This window comes from Phaethon lepturus, unplaced genomic scaffold (assembly GCF_000687285.1).
Source record: "Phaethon lepturus isolate BGI_N335 unplaced genomic scaffold, ASM68728v1 scaffold42903, whole genome shotgun sequence".
In the NCBI taxonomy this organism is placed as follows: Eukaryota; Metazoa; Chordata; class Aves; order Phaethontiformes; family Phaethontidae; genus Phaethon; species Phaethon lepturus.
Window position 1 is genome coordinate 1 of NW_010527884.1, and position 12,444 is coordinate 12,444.

The 12,444-nt window shown below is 46.4% G+C and overlaps 1 protein-coding gene across 1 annotated transcript; it reads left to right on the plus strand.

Moving 5' to 3' along the window:
• Positions 1–1,715: 1,715 nt before the first annotated feature.
• On the plus strand, positions 1,716–11,341 carry LOC104618022 (plexin-A4-like; the record flags this gene model as incomplete). The annotated part of the gene is made up of 4 exons (XM_010283501.1): positions 1,716–1,815; positions 3,944–4,134; positions 8,391–8,560; positions 11,129–11,341. Coding segments are annotated over 4 exons (674 nt in total), but the record flags the coding sequence as incomplete, so codon positions are not given.
• Between the last annotated feature and the right edge of the window lie 1,103 nt (positions 11,342–12,444).

Below are 12,444 nucleotides of genomic sequence, written 5' to 3' on the forward strand. Positions count from 1 at the left end.
CAACCTCAGTGATTCTGTGATTCTGTGAATTCTGATTCTGATTCTGTGAATAATGGGGCAGAATCCCTGTGTTGAGTACATCCGTCCTCCTGACATCCATCTCTTCATGTCCTTGAGACCCATATGAAAGGGTTAAAGATGTCCAAAAATATCTTACACAAGTGATAAATTTAATGAAAAATGGAGTTTTGGTCAAAAGTTCCCCATACTCCTTTCCCTCCTTGCAAAAAAAAAAAAAAAAAAAAAGAAAGAAAAGCAAACACTTCATTAAGTTTAATCCAATGCTGACAATTTTGTCATTTCCTCAGTCACACCTTAGCAATCTGTGTTTCATAAGATTTTTTTTTTCATTTAGAGCTGACCTGAGGAGGTAGGAAGCAATAATTTGAAAAGGCAACAAAACTTTTCACTTCAGATTGACTGAAACATTGCTATCTGACTCCAGAAGACTTTTTTCAGGGGGAGTGGGGATGTTTTCTATTTTATTTCACCAACAAACAGGCATAATTTTCTTTCCCTTCTGTGCTTTTTCCAGTTGTTTGCTTCAGGCAATGAGCTCCCAGCTATGTTCTGGGGCAGAACATGGCTGAGCTGCCAGGGTGCTGAGCTCTACATCATTTACCATGGTTATCCTGAGGGCAGACACGGAGCTTGCTGGAACAGTCACTGATATTCCTGTTGCCTCAGTTTCCCCATCTGTAGTGTGGGGCTAAAACTACAAAGAGCCAATAATTACCTTCCATGATTGCTGAAGGGCTATTTAATTAGCCTCTGCAGTGCTTTGAAGATGAAAAACTCTATGCAAGTGCTAATTATTATTATTACACAGACAAGAGTTAGACGTTGTTAGCAGGTTTTTTTTCACCCATCTCCTTTTTATGATGTCTTATTTATCGCAGATATTCCTGATATGGCTCCTCTGAGCCACTGGCTTGTTAACATTTCTGATACAGGACCCACAAGAATCATTTAGCTGTAGAAATGGAAAGTCTGGCTTGTTTCAGAAAGCTCTGTTGCCTGTTGAAACATTATCCCATAACACCCTGGAGCACAGCCACTCCAAACCTACTGCTTTCCCCTGTCTGAGACCCTCTCATGCAGCAAAGAGGAAGAAGTTGTGGTAGTCGCTTCAGTCCAGCAATGCATTTGTCACGTGGGAGGGGGAGACTGTGCATGGAGAGGTTAACAGGATCAGTCAAAGTAGAAAATGAAGATATCTGTTTCTGAGGTAGATATCACCTGCAATTAAGGTGGAAGGAAGAGAAAATTTCACATCAGTGTTATCATCCTTATGGGACATGCCATCCTTGATGTTTGAAACAGCTCAGATAATTTATTCTTCTCATGCTCCTGTCCTGCATAAGAGCTTCCTTGTGAAGAGCCTACTGTCAGCTTTTCTGAGGTTAATGCAAAGACTCACATTGTCATCGCTGGTCTTTGAATGAGCATGTGAATGGAGCAGAGTCTTCTTTGTCAGTCATCAGTTGTCCTCTTGCCCAAGTGCAGGTTTCTAGTGGTGTAACAGGAGATTTTGTCCCTTTTTTGTTAACAGACCCACTGAAGAAAGCATTTGAAGCTTTGGGACAAAACTAGTGTCCTGCCTACAGTGACACTAGTTTACAGATCAGTTTTTGCTGCTTGAATTTCTGCTGTCCTTGGCATGCTCCTTAGCCAGTTTTCAGAAGCCTATTGACAAAGTCCCTTTTTCTCTACAGGTACCAGATGGATCTGTGGTAGCTTTAGTCTCCAAGCAAGTCACAGCCTACAATGCAGTCAACAATTCCACAGTCTCCCGGACGTCAGCCAGCAAATATGGTAAGGATTTGTGTGCTGGTATAGATGGAGAAAGCACTGGAGAAGAGGTTCCAAATGTCATGGTGGTTACAGACACTGAGCATCAGCAGAGAGAATGATAGGCAGATGACTAGTTGATAAGATTGCTTGAGGGATGGCATGAGGAGAGGATTTAGCCATCTAAAACTTTGGCATCTGGTCCAAGCTGTTGATCCAAGTGGCTGGATTGCCCTTGGGAAGTACTTCTCCCTCATTAATGAAAGAAGGATCCTATGTGAGTAGCTGTCTGCATTTTAGATCACTGAATCTCACTCTTAGAGTTTACACAGGGAGAGGCAAGGGAGGAACACTGCACACTGAATGAGCTCAGTCGTTCTGGTGGGCAAAGTCCTCGGAGCATGGTGTGTTGTGAAGATAAATCTGTGGCGCAGATGAGGCCTCCGGGACTACAGGCAGCCACAACCTACATGGGGCATAGCCTGTCTACAGTTATATCTCAGTGTGGGTGTTGTGTGTCCCACTCAGCTGTCTTATTATCCCAAGGGAATTCACACCTGGAATAGAATTTAAATGGCTTACTGAGGCCTTACATCAGTATATCTCAAGGCAGTGGATTTTTTTACCCATGAGACAACTGAGAATGGGACAGCTATGAAACAGAGACCAGGTGGAAATTTGTAGAGCCAAACAGACAGCTCCTGAGTCTCACTCACATGGTCACACACCTTTCTCTCCTGTGCTAGAATTGCAGCCCAGGACGTGTCTCGCTATGGTGACGATGGAGGACAAAGCAGAACATCTCTAATGTGCAACCAGAGTGCTGCAAAACCACCCTTCAATCTGGATGCAGCTGTCGAATCGAGTTTATTACTATTTGTTAATTTATGAAAGCATCTCCCATCCTTCTTACTCCCTTTAGCTTGAGGGAAAGTACAATTACTCAATGCCCAGAGGAGCCCCCTTCTTCTTTCTCCAAGGACATAAGAAATCCACCAGACCTTATTAATATTCCTCCTCTTTGCCATGTTGTTGCAATTACTGAAAGACACAGTGACCTTTGAAAAGGAAGACTTGAGGGGGGTTAATTTCTGCTGGATTTCTTTAATTCTTTTGCCATTTGATTTTTCAGGAGGAGGGAGTGGGGAAGAATGCAGGGGGAGGAGAAGATGTGGTGGGTCAAGAGTGATTGTTAATTGCAATTAAGAAAACAGCATCCAGAGAGGAAAAGGATATTCAGTCTGATAATTAATATGTAGAGATCAGTAATGCATTAATGAGGCTGATTCAGATCTTGCTACAGGAAGGTGCAACACTCTTGTGTTAATTATGGTTGGAAAAGACTCTATCTGCAGCATTGCTGGAAGGTCAGGGAGAGGGGAATACCTCATGCCATCACTCAGAGGCAAAGGGAGATAAAATTTGGAGGCTAAAGATGTCCTTGGGGAGGAAATTTGTGTGGGCCCACCTGGGGTGGTAGCTGGTACTACCCCCGACCTGGTCCTGGGCAGTGTCTGACACCGACAGTGCTGGCTGCCCCAGGCCAAAGCTTTACCAGGGAACGTGATAAGAGGTAAAGAGCATGGGCTACCGAACGTCGGTGTTTGAGCCTCGTTTAATTTAACAGTGTAGACATTGACATCACGTCCAGCTTGGCTGATGTCCCTTGCTGAACAAATCACTCAGTCATAACGCTTTGATAATAAGGCCTGGTCCATACAGCTGCTTCAGGGGCTTCTCCATCTCACACTGTAATTCCAGCAGGAGATACACCTGTGCTGCCTGACGTTACAAACTGGTTGATAGAAATTTACTCAATACTAATATGGAAATGCAGAGCTTGTGAGAGCAGGGACATCACAGTACTGCTATAACCTTCCCCCTTTGGAGACCCAAACTAACATCTCCGCAGGGTGGACTCACTGTGAGAAGCTGTGATCATCTCAGCCCCACACCAGAATCTGTACGAGCATCCACTCCATGTACTGAGTGGGAGAGGTACCTGCTACCAAACGCAGACAGAGCAGGTCTTCTTGCCTGTCTGACGGAATTCTTCTGTTAAGTGACATGTCATTAGCATATATCCTTGGTGATGTCTGTTAATCTCAATGCGAGCGCTACTAGGGCTGAGGCACACGCATCTCTCTTGCAGAAAACATGATCCGTTACACAGGCAGCCCGGACAGCCTCCGTTCCCGCACACCCATGATCACCCCTGACCTTGAGAGTGGAGTCAAGATGTGGCACTTGGTGAAGAACCATGAGCATGGTGACCAAAAAGAGGGTGACCGGGGCAGCAAGATGGTTTCTGAGATCTACCTGACAAGACTACTTGCCACCAAGGTACATGGTGGGGGTGGGGAAGAGAGTGAGAAATGGGTTTTTAAAGGCTGCAGTGAGACTTCTCACCAACAAGACTGCTCAAAGGATGCCAAAGGGAAATAAAGAAGAGAGAAAGAATATAGAGCAAGAGGAGTGCTCCAAGGGTGGAGGGAAGGAGCTTGAATTTAGAAAGCAAAATCAGAAAAGGGACCCTGGTGAGCAATGAGGAGTAAAGAACCCAGGGTCATGAGACTGGTCGAGAAAGTCAGAACAGGAGTAGGTCTGTATTGGGGTTGTTGATTATACTGGCTTGTAGCTTGTACCAAAACGGAGCAAATGAAGAGCCAGGGAGTAAATGCACCCCGATCAGGTTCCAAGGATGTGTCATGCCTCACAGTCTGAAATGGGCTTCTCTGCCACAAAACCCTGAGATTTTTAGTACAAGTCCTTCTCCACCTTTCCCCTAGGCCCATAAAGACTCTCATGCTGATGACTTGGCAGGGGGTCAAGTTGACCGTGATGTGGCTAATAGGTGGCCAGCTCCAAGGAGAGCAAGCAGAGTTAGATGTCCATCCTCAATGAGACATGGAAAGCTCAGGATCTCCAAAGAGAAAATACAGATTAAATCAGGTGGGGGCAGAGCAGGGACATCCTGAACTGATTCTCCAGGCATGTCTTATACATCACCGCTGGCCCACGGCACGTGTCTGCAGAGAACACAAGGACTTCCTACGCTATGAAGACTTGCTCCCAGGGGTGGTGCAGACCCAAGACCTCCCTTATGTTGTGATCTGGCTGGTTGTGCTTTCCCAAAACAACATTTCTTCAGTGTTGGGAAGTTGGTAAGATCCCATTCATATTACCCAAAATGCTGGAAACCATTATTCCAAGTGGATGCCTGCCAGAGCCTGCAAAACTTCTGCAGCGGGGCAGTATGTGAGTATTTAGCATAACTGGGGATGCAGCACCATGGGGAGGACACTTGCACAAGTGGAGAATGCTCAAGCTGACAGGTCTAAAACATCCTGCAGTGGACTTGGGCTCAACAACAGCAAGAGAAAGTGGCTTAATTGCCACTGTCTGCATGGAAAGAACTCACTATAACTCACCACCACACTTCCCTGCAAAGAGCATGGCCGGTTCTTGCTGCAGCTGACTCGCTCTGGGATTGACAAAAGCTCTCAGACCTTTCACCTTCTTTCAACTCTAATCAAAACTATCTGCCACCTAACTCACTTGAAAAGGCTCCACAAGAGCGTGGGCAAAAGTAGTTGTCTGGGTTTATATTTCTTTGCTTTGTGGATAGCCTTGGAGAAGCCTGCATTAATGAAGAGGCTGCAATGATCTCCTTTTGCACCTCAGCAGGGACTAGAGCAGGTGGGGAGGCAGGCAGTATAACCAGAGAAAGGATCCCTTTGCAGTTCTGCCATCCTCTTGCAGCACAGAGCATCTTTGTGCATGAACCTCTCCAACATGAGCGTTACCTCAATGCACCCCAGAAGTGGAAGCTGTAGGGTAGCTGTGTCTCAGGTGTGGCTGATCACAGTCTTATCTCACCCTGTTCTGAGTGATCAAACAGCCCAACCTTCCTCCCTTCTCTGATGTTTTGACTATTATAATTTCTTGTCAGGGTGTTAATAGGCACAAACACAATTTCGTATGTTCATGCAAATGCCATCTGAGTTTGCCCAGCAGACAGGTCTCCATCACATGCTTAAGTTCTACCATACAGTTTTACCTGCACATTTGTTCCTCAACTCATTTTGCCTCTGATGGCTGACTCCCCCTGCAGCCTAACTCAGGCTGTCTCCGTTGCAATGGGATTTGGAGATAAAGTGGCTTTGTCTTTAGCCCCTGGTACATGCCCAGCTCCCTGGCATCAAGATGCTTTTACGGATCACACAATGTGAAAAGCAAATGATGCTCCCCAGGGCTCGGGCCCCAGCTGGTGTAAGCCAGCAAACATTGGACCAGTGCTGATTTACACTGTCTGGGGATATGTCCTCTACCCCACCACTGAATCGCTTTTGCTTTCTGTTCCGGATCACAAACTCGACACTAGTTGTTTGGGTTTTTTTGTGTGTGGAGATGTCAGGAAAGCATCTGTGAAACTTGCACAGCAACAGAGAGAGTGGAAAGGCTGGGACTTTATTGTTTCCCCACATGGGCTGAGCAATTTTATCGTCATGACTGACCATCTTGAGGGAGGGGAAGAGGAATTGATGGTAATACAATCCCAGGGAATACTTAGTTAAACTGACTGATTTTTATTCTGGTAAATCCCTGACCTCTGAGACCTAGAGTCTCTTGCCTAAAAGCCTCAGAGGTTTTCTTTGTGTTTGTGTGGGTGAGCATGTAGAGAACTAATTCCCTCCAGAAACTGAACCTGAGGGCAGCTCTTCCATGTCAGGCCAACAAGATTTCCCTTCGGGGGTCCTTTCTGAGTCAGACATGTGCTGCAGGGCTTTATTCACCCTGTAGGAGTTCACACAAGCAAAAGGTACCTCTGTTTCTTTCCCGAAGAATGAATCAAGTGGTGAATCAGCAAGAGACACCAGCTTTCTAATTAAGTATTTGTTAGCGCTATGTAAACTTAAGCCACTCTGGTGGAACCTGGTGCATTTCTAGTATGGAGAATTTATTTCCCGGGTCTGCAGAGAAAGGGGAGGGGTTTATTATTCAGCTGAGGAAATTGCGCATATCAGGAAACATTTGTTGGAGGTTTAATTGCTTTTTTGGTTATTTCAGCAGCTGTATGGTTTGTTCACATATAAAGTCCTGTGCAGCTCTGGAGGCAGAGCAGAGGTTCAAATGTGGGCTAGAGCCCCCCATGCAGCAGGGAAAACGTGCCTTGCTTGGTTCCACTCCAAACCCAGCCTGCAGCTCATCTGGTTATCACAACTCAACTGCCCCCTTCTCCAAGCCTGGTCCTTCTCTGATATTCCAGTTCTTCACTTTCTTGATAAAGGTCAACTACCCTCACCGGCATGTCCGGGATGGTTCTCCTAGCACAGGGTCTGGGATTCTCTTCCCAGAGAAGCATAAGCAGATCTCTGCAGTCTCTGTAGTGGACATTACTGGGGTCTGCAGAGCAGTACCTGACACATCCATGCATTGCTTCTAGGGTTTGCCTCAGTCCCATGCCAATGCGTAGTAAAAAATGAGGTATCACAGAACCATAGAATCATTAAGGTTAGAAAGACCTTTAAGATCAAGTCCAACCATTAACCCAACACCACCATGCCACTAAACCATGTCCCCAAGTGCCACATCTACACGTTTTTTGAACACTTCCAGAGATGGTGACTCCTCCACCTCCCTGGGCAGCCTGTGCCAATGTTTGACCACTCTCTCAGGAAAGAAATTTTTCCTAATATCCAATCTAAACCTCCCCTGGCGCAACTTGAGGCCATTTCCTCTCCTCCTATCAGTAGTTACCTGGGAGAAGAGACCAACACCCACCTCACCACAATCCCTTTTCAGGTAGTTGTAGAGAGCAATGCGGTCTCCCCTCAGCCTCCTCTTCTCCAGCCTGAACACCCCCAGTTCCCTCAGCTGCCCCTCGTATGATTTGTACTTCAGACCCTTCACCAGCTTTGTTGCCCTTTTCTGGGCAACAGAGGTGCTCCAGCACCTCAATGTCCTTCTTGTAGTGAGGAGACCTCTTGAGCATTAAGATGGATTTTGTGGTTTTTATTATACTACTCACATATAGAACAGCCATCTCTCTCCAAATACTCTTGTCCCATTTGTGTCAGACACCTCCTGCTCTGCTCTACGGCCATCTGACTTCTATTTCCAGCTTAAGAATTAGCCCTGTATGAAATCCAGCATAGGAAATGACTAGTTTTTGTCTCATGCATGCATTAACGCAGTTGAGGATAGGATACAGAAGAGCGGAATCTTGATGGAAACAGATCAGGGCCTCTCCATCACCATATACCTGAGATGGGAGAAGGTAACCCACCCCAGCTCAAGCCACCCTCCCTGGCAGGGAGTGCTAGTAGCAGAGAGGACAGGTAGCATCTTGACGTACCCCATCTGGCCGCTAACCAGATGTGGTGGATATTACAAAGATGCACATGCCTGCTTAAAGACATCTGTATTGAAAATTCCGACTCATGTCACATTTAACAGATATTAGATGGCTCCCACTTTTCAATCACACTTTCTGGGCCTGATCCACAGACATACTCTGTTTTCAATTGGGTAGCAAAATTCAGCATCCTTTTCCCACTTGGTATCTCACATTCTTCTCTTCTTCCTTTACCCAACAGGGTACCCTCCAGAAATTTGTAGATGACCTCTTTGAGACCATCTTCAGCACTGCTCACCGTGGCAGTGCGCTTCCCTTGGCTATCAAATACATGTTTGACTTCCTGGATGAGCAGGCCGACAAGCACAACATCCATGACCCCCATGTGCGGCACACCTGGAAGAGCAATTGGTGAGTGAGACACCCCAGTACAGTCCAGCACCAGGTCCTGGACTGGAAGAAGACTAGAGGGACATGTTGTTTGGTGTTCAACTGCTGGGGGGAGCTGAGGATCCTGGTGTGGGGTTCAGAGGACCAGGCTCAGTCTTCCCAAGCCGATGGGGAAATCCAAATATCCCAGAATCTAAAGGATGGAGCTTTGGTTAAACAGGTCCCAGTTTGTCCTCTATTACATGGGGATGACAGTATTTCTGAGGGACCTCGTGAGGAAAAATGGTGAAGTGTTTAACTGCTGCAGTGCCTATGCCTATAGGAATATCTAGGGAGGCATGGGAGAGGTTTCAGCACCACTGTCTTCATCTAGACTGGATGTTTGAATTCCCACTATAGTCAGAGTAGGGTAGAGCTCCGTTTGTTTGCCCATGCATAGGCATCTAGTGCCATCTGAGATATTTTAGGGTATCTCAGACATCCGCAGGGGATGGGCAGCACCCACAGGATACTTGTACACTCCCGGGCTGGCAGCTGGAGACCAGCAGACCATCTCAAATGGTACTAAGAACTTAGAGGGTCTGGAGCTGGATGTGAGTTTCCTTTGGAGCAAGTGACAAAATGACATCAGCCCCCGCTCTAGCAACCCCTCTTCGTACATGTGATGGGACAGCGGGGAAAAGCCAGGATCGGTGGAGAGAAAAGATCTCTGCGGCTCCTCTCTGCTGAGTCTCTCTGTTGGAAAGAGTGCCCTGGGGAATCGCTCCCTCCCCTTCTCCTGTGCAAATACAGGGACTATAAAAGGCACAGCAGAGGAGAGCCATGGGGCTCCCAGCTCATGCATTTTTTCCTTTTACCAGCCATGCTGATGGCAGATCGTCACAGCGCAGTGACATAAAAAAAGAAACCCCATGCACCAAAGAGGCTTTCAACTAATGAAACATTAGCATATTATTAACATTATCTGCGGCACTAATCTAAGGCTGATTGCAGCCACTCAGCCTAAATGAGCGGGAGGTTTATTTAAGGGGGGAGGGGGAAGGCAGAGTGTGTGTGTATGTGGGAAAAGGGGCAGTATGAAGAAATCTGTTCAATCAGATTAAATTAACTCAAAGTCACATCATGGGCTTCATTATTCACAGCTAGGGACATCATCCCCCCAGCCCTCCCCGTACCCGTACACACACTCAGGCACACACACATGCACTCTCCGCTCGCCCTCACTGTGGCTGTGTTTGCCATCCAAACACCTGCAGAAGTTCTGCACAGTTCACTCAGCCACCTCGTCCCCCAGCAGATGAACCTCTGCCCCCAGCCTAACAGGTTTCCCCCCCACAACTCCATCAGGTCTCACAGCCTGCATCTCTCACTTCTCCTGAACTTGGCTGATAGGATTACCTGAGTGGGGCTTTCCTTACATTTCTCCTGTGATTTTGCTGGCTTGGGAGAACACACAGTGGTTGAGGAAAATGTGGTGTCATCCCTGTCAGGACATGCTAAACCACCTGCTCTTAGTCAAAACGTATCGGACTTGGAGATGAATTTTTTATGGTGCTGGGGGTAATGAGCAAATGGGAAGAACTGAGGAGCTGGGGACTTTAGCCTGAACATCAGGTGAATTTTTTAAGCTGAAGAATAGCCTCTTCTTGGGAAGGTGCAGAAACTGAAGGTAGACTTAGCAGTCTACTCAATAGAGAGACAAGAGTTTGCTTCTGATCAGTGACACATCTCAGCTCCCAGGCCACTATCATATGAATGCATTTACCCTGACAAAAAAGCTTGAGGCAGTGGCTGGAGGTAGATACCTCAGGGAATCTCATACAAATGAACTGCTCCTTTGAGAAAAAGGGGAAAAAAAAAAGGCTTTGGACTGCAATCAGAATAACATTTCCTGGGTTAGGGCGGATACATTTTCATTTCAAAGGTTGCAACACTTGTTTCCCAATTCCGTTTTTCCCTTGAGGCAACACATTTTTCCCTGTCATGTAACGACTTCTTCAGGCCCAATGTGTTGGGATCATACGTGGGCTTGGGCTTGAGCTGTGGAGCGAGACAGTATACGGTGTCCACAGCACATGCCATTAACACTCTTAGTCTCAACCTGGGAGGTCTACCTACCTCTCTTCCCATGGGGTTGCTATGAGGGCTAAAAGCCAAGTCCCTCAATGACAAATGTTCACTCTAAGTTTTGCAGACGCAGTGCCTGTCCTCATCTGATGAAGCAGCCGACAGCTGCAACTTCATATTGCGACCTAACATAGAGAAGTTGGGGGTCATTCTTATTACCTCAGTTATACTCCCATTAATTTATGTGTAACTGCAATAAGATGGCATTGACTTTAGGACTGACAAAATCTGGCTTATAAGGATAACAGGGACAAAAGCCACTCCCAAGGTGACTCCACTGCCATCCCTAGAGTCCTGTAGGGGGGGAATTTATAGTAGAACAACTCTTATGCCAGAATCCTTATCTCCATGCCATGATCTTTGATTCCCATCCACCATTTACCATTGTAACCTCACACAACAAAGCCTGTGAACTGTGCACTGACTGACTCATCTCTTCCTCCTCTCCCACCCCTCTTGCAGCCTGCCGTTACGGTTCTGGGTTAACATGATCAAAAACCCACAGTTCGTCTTCGACATCCACAAGAACAGCATCACAGATGCCTGCCTCTCTGTAGTGGCTCAGACTTTCATGGACTCCTGTTCCACCTCAGAGCACCGTCTGGGCAAAGACTCACCCTCCAACAAGCTTCTCTATGCCAAGGACATCCCCAGCTACAAGAACTGGGTGGAAAGGTGAGTTTTAGCTCTAGAAATAGGAATAACATAAGCAATGATACAATGAGGCCCTGCTTCATGAATGGAGGTAGGAGCCATCGTCAGTATTGCTTTTGGTAGTTGCCTCTGTTTTTTTTTCCTTTGGTTGTTGCCTAAGTAGAAAGCTCCATGTTAGCCTTTTATTCCCACATGTCTTGCAGCAGAGATAGAAATTTAATTAGAGGTGTGAACTGAAGGTGTTTGCCATCATTGTTTCTCTTGAGGAGAAACTGTTGAGAAGTGATAGAGGGAGGAAGGAAGGGGAGGTGATGTGTTTGGACCCTGTGAACTATGTGGGCTTCTAAGTTTTTCCACACAGACCAGAAGTGGTTTGTTGCTCTCAGCATTGTTGTGACAGTCCCCACACTGCCTGGATCCCAAGGGTCATACAATTACCTCCCCTTATTCCAGGTCCAGTAGCTTTCCTTGAAGGCTCTGCTATGCTTTGAATGAGATGCCATAGGATTGATAGGCTGGTGACTGAGGCTCTGCAGGTATTTTCTGAAAGGTCGGAGGCCTTTCTAAGCGTTTTATCCACTTCTACAAGACCTGTAGCTGTGCTGTTCAATCTACTGCACTGAAGGTCAGTGTCTGACAAAGCTACTCTACAGGGAATACAACCAAGAGGACTATTCCTGCAGTATGTAGAGGCTTCGGTTTCTCTAAGATTTTCGGCAGGACAAGCAAATAGCACATCTTCCACTCCATTCAGCACTAGAGCAAGCCTTGCAGAAGTTAATCTGTGCTTTGTTTTCCAATATGCTACGCTTGCTTGGCGTTATTGACAGGTTTGGGAACTGCACAGATGGAGAATGATTACTACTCTGTAAATAAAAAGACGGGTTTATCTTACAGATCATTCCTGTGCAATGCCATCCAGTTTTAAGCACAATTTGTCTGGATGATTTCACAGGCACTGCCTAAAATTGATACCATGTCATGCAGGTTATACGAGACCTGTATGACTACAGGCACACTGCCCCTTAAAACAATGTATTTCCTTTGGTGTGGATGGTTTTCTCTTTTGTGAAAGAAGAGCACAACTGATCAAAGAGTTCTGTCCCTTAGTCAGCATGAGGTGA